At 42.0% G+C, this 18,638-nt stretch overlaps 1 protein-coding gene across 3 annotated transcripts in view; it reads right to left on the bottom strand.

Annotated features, from left to right (window-relative positions):
* Positions 1–18,638, bottom strand: part of KDR (kinase insert domain receptor) — a 45,241-nt gene that overhangs the window by 18,347 nt on the left and 8,256 nt on the right. For 2 of the 3 annotated variants that reach the window (XM_035112537.3, XM_088659292.1), the window contains exons 4-15: positions 17,997–18,139; positions 17,384–17,552; positions 15,813–15,967; positions 14,678–14,849; positions 13,395–13,506; positions 12,624–12,787; positions 10,493–10,649; positions 7,413–7,536; positions 6,003–6,111; positions 4,064–4,408; positions 3,579–3,725; positions 2,149–2,280 (exon numbers count right to left, since the gene is read on the bottom strand). In XM_035112537.3, the coding sequence (XP_034968428.3) occupies positions 2,149–2,280; positions 3,579–3,725; positions 4,064–4,408; positions 6,003–6,111; positions 7,413–7,536; positions 10,493–10,649; positions 12,624–12,787; positions 13,395–13,506; positions 14,678–14,849; positions 15,813–15,967; positions 17,384–17,552; positions 17,997–18,139 (1,929 nt within the window). The remainder of the gene's footprint in view (positions 1–2,148; positions 2,281–3,578; positions 3,726–4,063; positions 4,409–6,002; positions 6,112–7,412; positions 7,537–10,492; positions 10,650–12,623; positions 12,788–13,394; positions 13,507–14,677; positions 14,850–15,812; positions 15,968–17,383; positions 17,553–17,996; positions 18,140–18,638) is intronic. The other variant, XM_088659300.1, reaches the window with a different exon arrangement.

Raw genomic sequence — 18,638 nt, 5'->3', positions numbered from 1 at the left:
TTTTCCACACTTTTGAAGCAATTTGCAACTTTTTTTTGAAAAATTCTCTATGAATTTCTCAACATTTCAGTGTGAATTCTCCTAACATACATTTTTGACAATTATACGCACATTTCTGCAAGGAATCTCTTGTAATAAATTGCATTTGCTTTCACCAACACATGCATTTATATATACACTTTATACATGTGGTTTTTGTCGCCATTACTTGGCCGGAGAACTACATGGCAAAATTCAGAAACATGCAAATATTGAAGGATGGCTTTGTTTTGGAAAGTGCAAATTAGCTAAGTTTGTTTTTTTAAATGCAAACTGAACTGAATTTATCCCCAATCCCTACTAGTAAGCGATTAGTAGAAGCAAATGGGAAAGGTATGAGATTTTGTTAAATGGGGACTCAATTGCTAGAGAAAGACAGCGCTCCTTGGGAGTAAATGAATCAAGATCCCAGAACGTTGATGGCTGACCTCACCAGCATAGGAAACAGATGTAGGAGGCTCTATACAGATTACAAAGGAACTTGACCAGGTGTAAAGATTAGAAGGCCCAAGAGTTTCAGTATCTGATATAGTGTGAGACTCCATCTTAATATTTTCCTAGGGTGTCAAAGTGCCTAAACTTGATTTTGTTATAGACAAGGTGCTGTAGCTCAGGGAAGGTGCTGGTGGTCCAATTCCCACCATCTTCAGGTAGAGCTGAGAAGATTCCTGCCTGCAACACTCAAAAACTGCCCATCAATGTACACAAAACTAAGTTAGATGGCCAAGCAGTCTGATTTAAGTCAGCTTCGTACAGGGCAGAAGTTTACCCTGGCAAACACTGATTAAAGCTTATCAGCACCAAAACGGTTCTGCAATCAACATCAAAAGAACTCATTTCTACCATGAAGTTCACTCCTCACCCCATGGCTGTATATTTCAGCTCTTCCATCACGCAATCTGTACCTCACGTTGGTTTATTGTTTTAACATCAAACGATAGCCTGCGATGAGGCGGGTGATAAATTCCCTCATTCAAATCCCTCTCTCACAATCACGTTTCCATTTCTACAAGCCAAAGTAAGCTACGCTCCAGCAAGTCACATTTGTTGGATAACCAAAATAACGTATTTACATGGAGGTCTATTTACAGGCACTTTCCATCCCCCACAAAAAAAAAAATATGTCACATGGCACATCACTTCAATATCCTGCTGTGGACTGTAAGAATAACAGGATATAGCTTTGGATTGCTTGGTTAAAATAAAAATAAAAACAAAACCCTCAGCAGGTCATCACGCTGGGGCAAGGTTTCTTTCACTAGCAGACAACTCCTTTTTTAAAAAAAATTGTGTCTAGAGGTCGCTTGTTAATATGCAAAACAAGAAATTTGATCAGAGATTTTGTCAGGAGGGTGAGATCTTTGATGAGTGAATGTGATTCAGTGGAAATATTTATTTTAGGGGGACCACTTACACAAATGACTGTTCCCGCAATTTACTTCAATGAAGTCAAAGGAGCCACTCAGATATCTTGCTGCGGTCCATTCTGTCTACCTAGCATCCTCCTTGTCTTTTCTATTTGGATTTTGACACTTCAGCTTATTAGTTTCTAGTCTCCCTGGCTGGTCTACAGTTCTTACAAATTTGTTTCCCTTCAACCTTGATTCCACTCAACAAACCATATATGTCTCAGTAAGCTCAACGGTTTTCTGCAAGTAGAGCTTGCAACATGCATTTACATTTAAACCGGGAGAGGACTATCGAGACCCTGCGGTAATTGATTTTCTGCATCGACTAGATCAGGGGTCAGCAACCTTTTTCAGCCGTGGGCCAGTCCACCGTCCCCCAGACCATGTGGTGGGCTGGACTCTCTCTCTCTCTCTCTCTCTCTGGGGGGGGGGGGTTAACAAATTCCTATGCCCCACAAATAACCCATTTTAAATAAAAGAACACATTCTACTCATGTAAAAACATGCTGGTTCCCAGACCGTCCGTGGGCCGGATTGAGAAGGCGATTTGGGCCGCATCCGGCCCACGGGCCTTAGGTTGCCTACCCCTGGACTAGTTGATGTCTGAGGTACTGTCACATTTTATGCTTCTGTGAGAATAAAATATAAGTGGAGCAGAAAGTAACACTTTATAACCCAGAGCCCCATGTTTCATACCAACCTTCTACTTCAAAAAATGCAGCTGCTTTTGAACAGCCCAGGATATTACAAGCATGGCAAGTGTAGAGACCTTCATCTTCCTTCCTCACCCTCCGTATGGTGAGAGTTCTGTTCCCATCTTTCAAAACTATACCTTATTTTTAAAAAAAGAAAAGACACAGATACAAATGTTTCTTTCATTGCTAATTTGACTTTGTTGTTCAGACAAAGACACCGACAAATGTGGAGTTTTGCAAGGGTTTTCTTATCTTTCATTAGGCTTTGTACACTCCAAACCCTCACTTTGACTCTTCCATCCAGCCATGAGCCTGGTTTAATCTCGACCAGAGCTCACCAGGATTAAGCCCCAGAACCTGCTTTCAGTGATAAGGATTAGCCAAACACCCCAATGATAAAGAGGGGAGTTACTCTGACAATGTGAGCAAAGAAAGCCTAATCACACATTTGACATTAGGAAAGGGCTTTCAGATCAAAGGGCATGTCTTCAGCACAGGCAAGAGCTCTGTCTATATATATATTCCCTTTGGTTAATTTTACAATGACTGGATGGAATTTGATTATCAAGGCCAGTCCTACCATTAGACAGTGAGACCAACTGGTGACAGATGCTGGGGGCCAGCAGCGGCAGCTCCCCGCTTTCCTGGATTCCCCTGATCGGAACTATGTACACCACAGGCCTGGCATTCACCCCCTAAAGTAGCCTGCTGTCACAGGAGGACATTATCCCTTACCCCACTGACAGCCCAGGCAGCTGAAATGGGGTGGGGAGCATGCTGTCCTTTGCCTCAGGCAGCAAAATGTATTGCGCCAGCAGGATTCCCCATATCCAGTGCACTTCTAAAGCTCTCTAAGAACCAAAGAAAAGCCTTGCTGGACCTACCAAGCTCAGCTCTGTTTTTTATGACGGCCAACCAAATGCCCATGGGATGCAGAGGCATGAAGCATCTGATCCTCAAAACAGTATAGGGCCATGGTGACTAATATTGAAATGAATGTGCACAGATTGAAGCAGGATGTTTCAAAACCAATCTAATCAGGTTAGTTGAATGCATAGACAGGGTCATCCACGGTACACACTGAAGGGTCTGTCTGCAGAATCAGACACCCTTCCTCTGCTGGGCTCTGAGCACACAGACAGAGCCCTCTACTGTATGCATGGAGATCTTGTCCAGGCATTCAGCACATGTGTGTAGATTGGGGGCAGAGCCTAAAGCCACAATGCCAATGCTCATTCACCAAAGCAACAGGTAATGGTAAAAAATAAAGGCTGATAAAAGTAATAGTGTGTCCCACCAAATATCAGGAGCACAGAAAGCACATTATGCAAAATGTACTTCTTGGTCAAGGAATAAATTAGGAATTACAAAATCAACAGGGAAATGTAAAAGTAAGCAACAAGGGTTAGCCACAGGACAGAACACTCAGCCTCACCTGAATCTTCAAGAAGGGTTACGTTGTTTTTAAACCATGTGATGAGTGGAGAAGGAATTCCATTTGCTACACAAGATACTTCTATAGTTTCACCAATATTAGTTGTTTGATTCTCAGGGTTTCTGGTGATTGCAGGTGCCACTGGTTCTGTTGCGGTGGTGGGGAATAAAAAATTCAGGATTTAAAAATGCAACTTTTGAATTACAATTATGAAGCAGCTGGTAAGTCATGGTGCTGTTGGAGCATGAGCTACAAAATGAACATCTATAGCAGATTGGACTTTTGCACTTCCCAACTATTCTGCAAAATGTTATCAAAATACATTTTAAAATGAATTATTTTGAGGGGGAGGAAATGCGTTTGACTGTTTAAACTAACATTTTTATGCAGAGTTTTATGTATAGATTAATCTGGAATTGAGCTACTATTATAAGTTTTTATGAGTTTAGTCATAATCATGACACAAGAGAGTTTCCATGGGTTACCTTGAATCGCGAGGTGTTTGACAAGGCAGTGCCATGTTTTGGTCTTTTTGTCCTGGGCTATGCACACATAATCCCCACTGTCCTGGAGAGAAACGTTACGGAGCATGAGTTCCATGGTGATGTTCTCTCCATTGGCTCTTGCAACTGTGGCATTCAGTTTCTGAAGAGCGTCCAGGTTCTTGCAAACAGGCAAAGGCAGCCTGCCAAGCCGCACCATGGAAGCGCGAGGACTCAGCTTAAACCAAGTCAGGTTTTCAAAAGTGAACTTGTCTGCCATACACTGCAAGGAGACATTGTGCTTCTCAGTTGGCTGGCTCTTAGGCTGAAGGTTAATCTCAAGTCCTCCTGCGGACACAAATGGGATCAGTCATGGTGAGAAACATTTTGCATTGAGATGTGCAGCTAACTCTTTCATTCTGGAAGTGGCTGGACTTCAATTTCCAGCTCATTACTGTATTTATTTTAATTGTTTCTATACTGCCTAATCATCAAAAACCTCCAAGCGGTTTTCTTAAAGCATTATAAAATAGACATTAAAATACCAATAAAATCAGATGCTAAAAAGAAGCTGAGCTAAATAATAATAATCTAAATATAAGTAAAATCAACTGTTTTAAAGGATATGCATAATAAAATAAAATGGCAATCAATGAAAACAATACAGTGAATGCACCTCCCTAATATGAATTGCCTAATATGATCAGTTTATATTGGTGCTGACACAAAGCAATCCAAACTCAAAACAAAAAATATCTGCTAACAGAATGCCCACTGAGCGTCATTCGGAAAAGACTGATTGATTGAATCAAATGCTTAGGAAATCTAACATTCCTCTCTGTACTCATTAATGAACAGTGTAGTGCCCAAAAAAGTAGAAATGGATTTGCCCTTCCACCACAGTGTTTGTGAGAAGATTACATGTGAAGACAGGCAACCATATACTTCCAATCGGGCTCCACCCCTTGGTAACTCCAATCACCAGATCTTTCCCACCTCACACAAAGGCCTAGTACGAATGCAACAATAAGCAATGTCTGGGGCTCACCCATCCTGGTCTCCTCCTTTAACCCATGGGGAGATGGGAAGCTTTTGATTCCCATTTCAATGAACCACAGTTTATAGCACTCTACCTCTGAACTCTAAACTGTGTTAAACCTTAACTATGGTTAGTTAAGACTAACTGAAGTTTGTCGGAGTTAGGATATGATACCTAACTGTGGCTTTTCTTAAACAGATGTGAAAGCTTCCAAACTCCTCTTCCTGCCCATGCCAGAGGAGTAAAGGGGAGAAGGGAATTGCATGAGCATGAGTTTTGCTGCTGATCATTTCCATAACAATAAACTATGGCTTATCATTCAGTCCAAAGTGAGCAGTGAGTGACTGAATTCCTCTTTGGGGAGAACGGGGCAACTGGATCCATGGTTAGCACTGACTATAGCATTCCTGGACTTGGCAGTACCATATATCAGAGATACTGCTTGGGTTAGTTCCAATCCTGCTCTACCCTCTGCATCTGTACCATGGATAATTTAGGAGTAAAAATCTGCTTCCAATCCAGGATTACTCTCATCGAAGTTATGCCAGCTTTAACAAGGTGGCTCATATAAAAGCGCCGGTTTCTGTTTTGCTACATCAAAATCGCAATTTTAGTTGACGTTTCACATTTCACAATCAGAACAGGAAATGTTCAAAGTTTGGTTTCCATCTTAAAAGAGTAAAAATGATCCTAAAGACAAACAGCACTTCACAGAACCATTCTAGAATATCATTATTTTTAAATGAAATTGTAAATAGCACAAGTTTCAAAAGAAAATCTAGTCAAACTGCTCATATCCTAGCAGTCTTACATATATTTAGGAGACATCTTTATATACTGGCAGCATTAATGAAACACATATCCATTTTGCCAATGGCCACGCAATCATTGAGCTATACTTACTGGTAACATGGAAGGAAATGACCCTCTCGCCTTCTCCAACTTTGTTACTAGCCACACATCTGTACAAAGCAGATACATTTGCTGCTTGAATTGTGAGGGTGCTTACAGTCTACAAGAGAACAAGTCGAGCGGTTACATACCTCACAGGCACTAAAGGACTTAACCAAATCTCACACAGTAAGTCAGCCGAATATATCATCATGGAGCTATAGGCTATCATAAATCCCAAGGCAACAGAGCCAAACCATTGTTTTAGGTATCTGAAGCTTCCTTGCCCAGCTGGCTACCCATTTTGGCAAACAAAAGTGAAACTGTTTAACCTTCCTAAACCATCTTCCTACAATGGCCAACACAGATCTTACTGCCAGTACAGATATTGAGTCAAGCAAAACTGAAAATAGACAACTTTCTCCAGCATTCTTTCTGTAATATGATGGTCATCACTAAGCTTATTTATACCAAAGTCTTCAACAGGATGTACTGCCTGCTAAGGATTTCAGTCATAAACGTCAACCCTAAACATACTTAGGGGGAGGTCTGTAAGCTCACTGGTAGAGGATCTGCTTTGCATGCAAAAGGTCCCAGGGTCAATCCCAAGCATCTTCGGTTAGGACAGGGAAATCCCAGAGAGCCACTGCCAATCAATGTAGACAATACTGACGTAGAGAGACCAATGGTCTGACTCAGTATATGGCAGCTTCCTATGTTCCTTGAGGGTTCTTAATTCACTCACAGGAGCACAGACAGAGCAGGAGAAGAAAAGGAGCAATGCAGTTGCAATCTCCTATTCAGGAACCACACTAAGTGTCATACTTTGTCTTAGCATTACATGTGAGCCTGGTCAATGGGAAGAGGCAAATGATTGTGCTGTTAAGTCTCCAAGGAAGGGTCAAACGCCATTTATCATAGTTCCACATACAATAAGCTGCGGTTAAATCACTTTGAAATCCCTCCTGCCATGATTTAAACATTTCCACTTTCAGGGGGTTTTATAAATTGCAATTATAATTATAATTTGCAATTGCATTTACCTTGTCTTCCCCCGATTTGTTTGCTCATTTTTATCATGCATTTCAAAGCATGTGTCTGTGTTGAGACATTTTAGGGATTTATATTAAAATATTACAGGTGCGATACCTCTGCATGCTCACTTGCAAACAAGTTCCACTGAACTTAATGGGATGTACTTCGGAGTAAATACACACAAGATTACAAGATTATCAGTCCCATTTTGCAGGTGAATAATTGAGGCTGAAAGAGAGAACCTGAGGCCACCTTGACATAGGCTGGGATTTACACCAAGCCTCCATTGTCCAAGTCTCCCGCACTGGACCACACGGCTCACAGCTTCATGACCACATTCCTTCCTACCCTGCATTTCAAACAGGATCTAGAGAATGACTGCCTCACCTTCATTTTCCCAGCAATAGTGACAAACTGGGTTTTTTCTGTTTCAATTCGATTTCCACCTCTTCTGTCGTTTATGTCTTTCCACTTCTTACAGGCGTAAGGATTGTTCCCCAGTCCAGCTTGGCTGAGTGGAAAAGAACACATAAACAAACATCACCCTTCAAGTTTCTGTTTGTTCGTATTAACAAATGCCCAAGATATATGCCCATAAGGGCACTGGGACAGAACTTTTTGATACTGCAAACTTGGATTACAGGCCACTAGAATCCCTATGAAAGCTGTGAAGGAGAAGTGAGAAAAGAACATTAGTCCCTCTTATACTGAACTCGGGTGACTGAGCATCAACAAGACAGGAGCCATAATGGAGCTGATAAGAAACAAGAGGGGTGGGTCAGCATGGGCGGGTGAACTCTGGAGTAAGCAACAAAGGGGGTACCATACCCAAAAAGAGCAGCTAATTGAGGCCTTAGCTAGACCAGTGGCTTCCTAGGACCATGGACTGTTGAGTGCTCATTTGAAGAAAAAAAAAACCCAACTGGAGGAAGGGTGATTCCCTAGCTTCAAGTGGTGGGTCAGGACCCATTAGTCAGTCACAGCAGGGTGGGTCACAACAGGGACATTAGTTCACTATGGTAGAATATTAAGAAATGAGTCCCCAAGTGCATGTTTGGGTTAGAATGCATCCTGGGTCTTAAAAGGTTGAAAATGCCTGGCTTAAAATGTCTTGAAGGAGGGCCCATGCTGGCTGGCCAGCCTCCTGAACAGAACTTATTCAACTCAGGAGGAGAGGATACACTGCAACTTTTTTGTTGCAGATGCTACTTGTAATAAAGAAGATCTCAAACTATATACCCAAGCTCCCAAGATGCTGCTGGTGGTATGAGAATAGAAATTCCCAGGGCCTAGAGGTAAAGTTCCACATGAGGCCACTAACTAGGTCAACTCAATCAGGATACTGATGGGAGGGTAAGAAGCTATTCTGGAAACAAACGTCCATTCATAACTTTGACAATTTGAGTTGTTTCTGTTCTAAAGCAGAGAGCAACAGAGAAATTACTGGATTCCTTAAAGTATTTCTTTAGGATTCTGGGCCTTGTGCAGGAAATAACTAGCACCAAAGGAAGAAGATAGTGGAAGTCGTTTTTTAAAACAACAACAGGAAAGCTGACTCCTTTTTCTTTCTTTCTTGAAAAAATAATAATAATCCAAAAGGAAGTCTGGCCTTGTGTGAAGCTCAGATAAGGGAAGTGGAGTGGCCCTTGGTCAGAAGCTCTTTCTATCATCCCCAACATCAATCAAGGCACTTCCTCTGAGATGCCCTTTCACAGAGATAAGGCACAGTGTCAAATTCAGCAGTGGGCCGCCATAAGGGAAATCAGAGAAAGAAAACAGACAGATTTGTCACGAGTACAAACAACAACAAAAAATTAACAACTGAGAGTTAGTTGTTGTCCAGAGTTAAAATCCTACACTGCATAAATACAATTGACAGTAATCCTATAAACACTAAGTCCCAGATTTACAGAAGTCGTCCCGGTTTCTGATTTGATCCCAGAATGTCCCACTTTTCCTTAGGAAGTCCCTATTTTCATTGGAGAAATGTTGGAGGGTATGGAGTTATCTGTCTGAAGGCAATTCTGTATAGGGAAGGTTTTTAAAAATGTTTTTATATATGTTGGAAGCAGCCCAGAGTGGCTGGGGCAACCCAGTCAGATGTGTGGGGGTATAAATAGTAAAATTTTCATTATGGAATGGGACGTCCCTATTTTCATCGGAGAAATGTTGGAGGGTTTGCTGTAGCCCAAGAGGACTGTGGGTAAAAGCATAAGAGTTCTTCTTATTAAATGCCAACAGCATTGCTGAGGAATTCTAAGAAGCCACACACAAAAATCAGTGTAGTTTAGAAATAAATGGTTAACAATAGTACAGTTTTGAAAGGTTCGGCCTGCCATCTTGATTCAAAATGGTTCCCCATTGTATCCAAATGGACAACAATCCACTCCTTGATCTCAGGAACCACAATGCAAAATTTGGTTACGATATCATAAGGAGTATCCAAACACAAAGGGAACAAACAACAACTTTCCAAAATATTTAGTAGATTCTTATCTTTTTAAAACAATTGTTTTGTGGATTTTATACTGTCAGCCATCTTGAGCAACTTTGTACAGAAGGCTGGGATATATATATAGCTCAGCTTAAAACAAGCAAACAAATAATCCTAACAGTGCACTAAGCCATCAGTTAAAAATAATACTTCCCAAACTTAACAGAGAAGCATGTGATAGATAGATACGCATTTAGAGACTCCTATGATGCATGTTTTGCCCTTGAGAGTGAAAATATTTGGGTGTTTAGCTGCCTGTGCTGCTGGAACCAATTCCCAAGTGCTTCGCATTCACAGAGTCATAACAGAGCTGGAGGAAGTTGTGTCGACTGCCAGGAAGGGGTGGAAATGAATATTTTTATACAGCCTCTGCTCTTCCTCCAGTCTAGCACAAAGTTAGGCTTTACTTTCCCACTTCACCGCACCAAAGAGCTATTTCAGTGAATAAGGTACAGCAAAATAAAATGAAAGAAACAGAACTCAGGGCTGTGTCCATTCTAGGGATGCGCATAAATAGGAGGTGAGAGTTTGGAATTCACAAGACACTGTGGTTAGGGTGAAAGCTGAAAGAGATGAAAGAAGAGGCTCGCTAAAAAAGAGGAACAAAGAATGCATCAGCCCAACACTCACTGTGGCTTGCTTACCTAGCTAGAAACCATGATATCCTCCTCTCATGTCTGAATTAGCCAGCTGATGCAGGTAATAATGCCCAATGAAATTTAGGGAGCCAGAGATGGGTCTGAGAACACTGCCAGTGCTTCTCAGAGATTTCTTATGTGGCATACAGAGAGCATTACAAGAGAGAGTACTCTCAGCTGATCTTATTGTTATAAAGGGATAAGGCAGCCTCTTTGGCGCACTGGATCCAAACTTGATACTAAAATTGATACTAAAGTAGTTGGACCCTTTTTAGAGAGTCTCCAAGCAATACCAACTTTAGGGTTTAATCAATGACAAGTTGTCTTGTACTTACTGTGGGTTGAAAGTACATTCTTCCTCCAACTGCCAGTACCACTGAATCCTGGCCACGGCTGGAACAGCGTATACCGTACATGTTATGGCTTGGGTGGAACCATACTTATATGAATCCACAGGAGCTAGAAGTGCATTCTCCCCAATTTGAGGTGGAACTGCAGGAGGAAAAGATAGGCAATTACATTTGTGGGTTCCGGAAATCACCAATGATTCGCAGCGAGCAGTTATGAAAGAAGGGAAAGGTGCCCTTCAAAACACAGGACACAAAACTACCATCACTGTTTGACAATAACCCAAGGCATACTGTTCTGCTTTTTTTTTTAAAAAAAAGGCTACTTTTGAGGCAGCAGGCGAAAATATTTCCTGAGCAGCCAAATGAAGGGAGAATTTGAGGAGGTGGGGCTGAATGGGGCAGTTGGGGGGATGTCAGGAAGGATGGGCGAGACGCAGGAGGACAGCAGGGGAAGGACACGCGATGTACGGAAGTCAAGGAGAGCAACGAAGGCAGGAAAAGAGCAGGGCACAAAGGCAACTCCTACATGCACACAGAGTGTGCGATAGAAAAAATAATCTTTTTGTGAAACAACTGGACAATCAAGAGTCTTCCAAATAAATAAACTGAGTCAAGCAAAATAAGCGCAATGGATGGAAGCCCACCTGGGGTTTGAGAGACCAACAGCTTTTGTTGCCTGTCTGAGGCAACAAAGAGAGAAGGCTTACTGATTCAATTATTTGGCACCCAACACAACTGCCAATGTGCTACTGGGCACAGTTCAAGGTTCTGCTTTTAGAAACTTGGAACCCACCTTGCCCACTGTGTCTCTGGCAACAGTGCTCAGCAGATGGGGCACTGCTGAGAGTACCAGGTGCCCCAGAAGTGTGCTTTAGCCTGTACTAGAAACTGGGATTTTGTGTTGCAGCTCCAGCTCTCAGAAATCAATTACCAGCCAAAATTAGACAGGTGCCTAGCACGATGCTTAGGCACCCATTGATGACTTTTTTTGTTGTTAGTTACAGGTAGGTAGCCGTGTTGGTCTAACATAGTCAAAACAAAACAAAAAAATCCTTCCAGTAACCACTGCAATTGGTCTTGAGGGGAAAAGCAAGGGGTGAGGTGGCTGAAGATTTTATCTGAAATGGTGTTCCTTGGATGGCTTATAAACCATCGTTGTGTGGGATGTTGGTATACAGAGATTCCACATCCATAGTGGCTAAAATAGTGTTGTTAGGAAGATTATTCAAATATTGTATTTTCCTCGGAAAATCTGTGTTGTCACGTACGTAGCTTTTTTGTTGTTGTTCAGGAAAGCTTTCTCTGAGGAGCAAACCCCGTGGTTTATAAAAGATCAATTTTATATCTGACAAAGTTGTTTTGTTGCTTTCAGAGTTTGTTTAACAGATTAGAGTTTAAATTTCCGTGTTTTTATTCTGTTCTCTACACCACGTACACTGCTTTGATAGCTTTAGCCTGTGAAGTGGGGCTAAATCCAGTGGGGCTGGATTGCTGTGTTTAGAACCATTCTAGAAAATGTGTTAACAGGATGGTTATTTTAATATATATGCAAATCTACCTAATTCACGCTTCCCAAAACAATGTGTGAACTAAAGCACCCGCTATTCTTTGAAAGTCACACTTCTCCAAATTTTGCAAGGTAGTTCTCCACCACCACCACCCCAAAAAAGGTAGGAAAATCCGATTAGGATTACTAATGCACAAAAATGCATATATTTGGGGAAATAGCATACAAAAATTATTTGCATTAGAGGAAATTGTTTAAGAAAAAAATGAACGTATTAGGCAAAATCGCATGCAAAAATTGTATATTAAGGGAAATGCATCCCAAACAGTTGATTGCAGGGTGGGGGTGGGGGTGGAGAAACAGAGATAAATCAAAATTAAGAGCTGCATCGATCTCTGCCTTAGGGTAATAATGATTGGCAGCCATAGCTCTGTATTCTGAGGGGCATCATTCTAACTTTTTGACCTATCAAGACATTCACATAAAAGCCAGTCCCCACAGCACCTGATGTAAACAGAGCATGCCCACACATTGGCAGCTTGTCATTGACTTCAGTGGATGCAGAATTTCCCTCTGAAGAAAACAAAGATTTAGGAGAGGTGAATTTACCATTCACAACCAGATGAAAGGTGTGCTTCTCTTGCTCTTTGTTAATGGGATTGGTCAGAATGATGGTATAATTCCCAGCATCTCTTTCGCTCACTTCGGTGATTGTCAAAGAGTAGCCAAGTTTAAGTGTTCGATTTGAAGCTATGGGTTTTCCATTTTTATACCTGCAAACAAAGACATAAGTGGTTGCTTGACGAGCTTTGAAAAAAGGATGTAATTGGGCAGAATGGATTTATTGAATTATTTCATCGTAAGAATACTTGCCCACCCTTCATAAGGTCCCAGGAGTTAGTTACAGCATTATTAAATAGAGTTATAAAAACATATGAAACAATTACAATTATAAAAACCAGTAAGCTGCATAAAACCATTATAATAAGCAAACAGAATAGAATCATCAAAAGAAGGTGGATACCAGGAAGCTAAATATCTTAACTATCAAAGGTCAGGCTAAAAGCCTCTGTTGATATCTTACATTTTTTTCTGGAGATCTCAGGGATAAAGTATCAAAGAAACTCTTTATTCTTATGGATTCTCACATCCATGTGCCCTACTGTATAGAAGACAGTACTTTATTTGGGGAGCTTTGCATTTAGATGTATTTATTGCATAAAAATTTATATACTGCTTAATTGTAAAACAAAAAAACAAAAACATTCAAAGCAGTTGTATACGTAGCATTCTGCAAAGCAGTGGACAGTGTATAATATATCCAGAGGCATTATACCATTTTGGCTCTCTTGTTATAGAAAAACCTGCTCCAATTCTTACCATTTTGCATCTGGAGGTGGATACCCTTTGAATATCACAGGAATCTTAGCTGGCTCATTCAGTCTTGTCTCCACCAAAGATTGCATTCTGCCCGTAACGATGAAAGGTTTTTCTGTTGGAATTTAAGAAGGCAGCAAGAGATTTTAGATAGGAGATTTCTTCTTTTCCAGAAGTAGAGGTTTTCTTATTGTACATACCATTGTTTTTAAAAAAATTGAGACTAATTGCAACATCTATTGAACAAGAGGAACCTTCTGTACTCTGGCAACCAAAAACAATGTCCCTGTGTCGTCCTACAATGCCTTTCTCAACACCTGCTCTGCATCATTGGCAGCCACGGGGGAGTGCCATGACATCACAGCATGCATTTCCTTATTACATTACACAGGGGAGAGAAGGAGGAACTAAGGAATTTGTCCAGGAGTATCTTGCAAGGTTCCATATCATGCCACTGTGCTTTTTGCAAGGTTCCATATCGTCCCACTGTGCTTACTCAAAGAAAGCCCACTTAAATTCAAGGGCAGAGCTAACTGAGGTCCATTAATTTTAATGGAGCTATTTTGATCTTGATTTAATACAACCCTCAGTATCGTCCATAAATTTGGGTCTGCTTCTCCTGTTCATTTCAACCATGCATGGCAGAGGTGAAAACAATAGTTGGCTGAGTAAAGATGAATAAACAGGGATCGGCTTCAATTGGAAAAAGACTACCGATTGTTCCTTTGCAACTATAGCCTTGCCTGCCACACATTAGATGTACATGGCTGTGGGATGGTCTAGTGGACTAACTTGACCCAGTGGACAGGGGTTCTCCATGCTGAGCCTATAGGATTGTACTTTACATCTCCATTGTTTCCAGCTCTTTCTCCTCCAAAAACAAAGCAGCATAATTAATAAAAGATTGAGGAAATCCTTGGACTTTGTTTTAATAGCTATCTCAATCAGCACAGTGGTCCTGCTCACCTCAGGCAAGCTGTGTCACCTACTGTTTACCAAGAGGCAGAAGGGGAGGCTACCAAGTTCAGCACAGCGCAAACACACCAGCAGAGCCAATCTGGTGCTCCTGCCAACGTGTTTGCACCGCACCGACCTTGCTGACAACTCATCCCCTCCTCTTCTACCTGCCAGCAGCGACTCAACCAGCTAGAGATCAGGCAAGTGTTGCCATTCCAACATGTTGTTTTTTACTGGTCTTGATTTTACTAGTGGTTTATTTAAATCAGAGTCTCTTCTCCCTCAGAATCTTCTTTGCACAAGTATCAAATCCAGGGGTGATGCCTTACCGTGGACGATGACATAAATACTGTTTTCCTTAGTCATACTGCTGCTGGAGGCAGTACAGCTGTATTGACCGCCATCATTTACGGTCACGTGGTCTATGGTGAGAGTGCTCACAAACTTCTTCACTTCGTTACCAGATGAAGTCTTTGCATCCCTGATCACAACATGGCTTTTCTGTAACAGAGTTCAAAGGGATTGATTTCAACATCACCTCTTTAGCCTCCTCTCACCCATGTAGCATAAAATGTAGGGGACTTTTTTCTAGGTTGAACAGATGGGGTGGACAACAGTGCTCCTGTGCCTTTATAGACAGATCTGTAAATAGCTACTCACCCGGGTGAACAAAGATTGTTCCCAGGGGAGTAGGTACGGAAGCTTTTGCAATCTGGATAAAAATGGGTTTCCTGTTGGTATGCTAACTAATGATTTATATTGGAAATGCATATCCAGGTGGACTAGCAACACCAGTAACTTTTGTGAACTTACTGCTACCACCATTTGACAACTGTGTAGGAAGATCAGATTTCTGCAGAAGGTACTATTTTTGAACATCTGCGCTTGTGGGGGGGGGAATGGCCTCAACAGCTATTAAACAACTATGAAACATGTCCTCTTTTGCATCTGGTTGCCCTTATTCTTAGCACCATGAGCTTTTCTGAATATATCTTCTCCAGCACTATGCTAGTAGGAATTATTGGCTACCCTCAGGAAGGGAAGGAATTCCTAGCATTACTCGTGCTGCTGAGAAGGCAGCAATGGAGGAAGGACGTGAATCAGCCATTCCTGTATGAGTGTGTGGTGGCTGCCGACTGTCTAGCTGTCTCTGGCATGGGTGCAGACTGATGATGTCAACAGAGCAGCTAGCCAGTTACCAACTGCACACTTGCATGGGGTGCTCCGCAGCTTCCATTGAGGAGGGCAGTCATTCCTCCCACCACGATCCTAAGGCAATCCCTACTAGAAAATGCTTCAGTGACTGTCGCTAAGCTACACACAAATCTTCCCAAAGTTGAGAGCTCTAATCCCAAATGTATCATTGTTATCCACGCATTTCTGAGAGCTGGACAGCAACAACCGCAGAGGACTGGCAACCCTTTAGGCTTCAATCCACAAGTTTTATCTTTAAAGGGAAGCTACCTTGCCTGATGTCGTCTTGCTTGATGGGTAGGCCCATTCAAACACGATTGCCACGTTCAGCTCGGTCCTTGCGGTACAGTTTAGCGTTAACTTTTCCCCTGCAGCCAGCTCTACCTGGTGAGGAGGGCTCATAATAAGGTCATGAATTTTATATCCTGAGTAGAAAGGGGGGGGGGGAAATGAAGGAAAAACAAGTTGAACGAAAGCCACATAGTAAAATTGTCTCCATTCTTGGAGGCAACCAAAACCGTGAAATTTCAGATAAATGAGGGGGTTTGGGAAGTGGTCCTGGATTGATTTTACTGCTGATTATTTTCAGTTACACTCAGAGAGGACACACTGAAATAAATGCACTTGACTAAGTTTGTGGATTTCAGTGGGTCTTTTTTGAGTATGGCTAAGTTTGATATAACCCAAGAAATCCACTGAAAATAATCAGCCATAAAATCTGCCAAGGCTCACTTCCCAAAGCTACCACTCTGCCCACCTGCCACTCACCTGATGCCATAATTACACCAGATAACTCATTTTTGCCTCCATGGTTTGAAACCATGTGCCCTGACAGAGCACTTGTAAAGCAGAGTGCAGAGGCCTTTGCTTTGATAATAATTTTTATTAATTTTCATTTACCATCCAATAGCCTCATTATAACAATACCAAATTATTATACAAATACTAATACCAATCATTCAAATACAGAATTATATAATTTAGGTGCCCCCCCCCGCATGCTAGAATTGATGGTTTTTCTTTATTTCTGTTACATTCCGGTCAAAATAATAATCCCTTATACAACAGCTACAATATTAATAACCTCTATTCGTGTTGGCACATTAAATGATTTATAGAACTACAAGTGAGGCACTCAAACAGTGCCTAGGCCAGGCACCCCCAAACTTCGGCCCTCCAGATGTTTTGGAGTACAATTCCCATCATCCCCGACCACTGGTCCTGTTAGCTAGGGATCATGGGAGTTGTAGGCCAAAACACCTGGAGGGCCGCAGTTTGGGGATGCCTGGCCTAGGCCTTTGCAAGCCCTGACAACCACCTGATCCTCAGGTGTACAGCTGGTGGTCATGGCTTGGAAAAAAACAGCCTCAGCCAAATGGGAAGAGCTGGCAGACCAGAGATTCTCCTCTGTGGTTTTCACATTAATTTAAGAAATCTGGTTGGATTCAGTGACATGCGGTGAAATTTATCGCAGGGGAATAGTTAGGGCTAGAGGTGCCAGCTTGAGAGGGTGATTGGGGGGGTGGGATGTTTCACATGTGAGCATTGCACCTCCCTCCCTAAGCCAGGCAGAAGCTTCCCAAGCTTTGGGAATGAGGTGCCAGAGGAACATTTAGGGGACTAACCTAGTCCACTGACTGCACACCGCTGTTTGGGTTTCTTCCTCTGGCTCTCACCCAGACAGTATCGGACAGCCACATTAGTTGAAATCCATACCATTTTAGTTTTAGAAAGATGATGGTCATGTTAAGCAACGCAGCTTCATGCTGTTCTGCTGAACCCCCTTCCATTAAGCTAAACAAAATATAAGTAACAAATAAGATGGCTACAGAACGGCTTACCTACAACAACCACAATGTACATCACAGATTGGTAACTTTTGCCATCTATCTTCGCTTTGCAGTAGACCATGCTCACATCGTTGATCAAGTTGGTGGGAACAGTGAAGCCTTTCTGACTGTCCCATGTAATCGATTTGCCATCAGGAACAAATATTTTCTCCGGGTACTTCTGCATGGACACCAGGATATATCAATCGGTTAAACTGTCCCAGAGAACCGAAAGGATGTCCAAGTTGTCCACCACATTTTCATTCCCCCCCCCCAACATAGTCTCTTGCCATCAACCCCTCCTCCAAATGTAAAGAAAGTGTGACGGTGTCAGCAGCAATTAGACATGGGGACAGCAGATGCTTTTCTGGTGGCAGCACTATATTTCTTGGAACAAGGATGGGACAGGTCAAGGAGGAAGGGGTTAGGTCAGGAAAGCTCTAGGGTGACAGTGCACCTGGACATGTGGGGCCACTGCCTCCTTGCCCTACCCCATCTCCACTCCAATGAGCTCAGCATCGCTGGGAGGATGGTAATGCTTCTGGTACCCTTCATGATACCATGTCCGTTTGACAGTGAGAACTACTAAGACAATGGACGAAAGGCAGCAATTCCTTTGTCTTACCGCATACAGAGATACATTCAGATTTGACGTGGAGCCAAGACACGGTACCACCACAGTTTTGTTTCCAGTTAAATATATCACACCAATCTGATCACTAACGGAAGTCACAAATGGAGACCGGCAATCGGGAAGGTCTGTAACATCTGCAGGGGAGTAGGGGGTGGGGATCAAATAAATACAGTACAACCAGTTTGCAAACACTTCTTAATTTTAAAAGCAAAATTATATACAGTGGTACCTCTACTTACGAATTTAATGCGTTCCGAACGCACATTTGTAAGTCGGAAAAAAATTGTAAGTCGAATCCCATAGGAATGCATTGGGAGAAAAAATTCGTTAAGTCGAAGCAACCCTATCTAAAAATTTGTAAGTAGAAAAAATCCTATCTAAACTGCATCCAAGATGGCGGACGGAGCTCCATTCGTAAGTAGAAACATTCGTAAGTAGAGTTATTTGTAAGTAGAGGTACCACTGTACAACAGTGTAAATGAGTGATTCCGTGTTAGGAGATTGGAGTCCTAATACATTGGAACTAATGGCAGGTGGAACCCCCAACAGATCTGTATCCTGATCATAGCACAGGGGCAGATGGGCAAGTTTCAAACTCTCTGCCCAGCTGAGCACAATGATTAGGACTGAGAT

This window comes from Zootoca vivipara, chromosome Z1 (assembly GCF_965207765.1).
Source record: "Zootoca vivipara chromosome Z1, rZooViv2.hap1.1, whole genome shotgun sequence".
Classification (NCBI taxonomy): Eukaryota; Metazoa; Chordata; class Lepidosauria; order Squamata; family Lacertidae; genus Zootoca; species Zootoca vivipara.
Note: the sequence above shows the minus strand (reverse complement) of the source record. Positions and strands in the feature narration are given on the sequence as shown.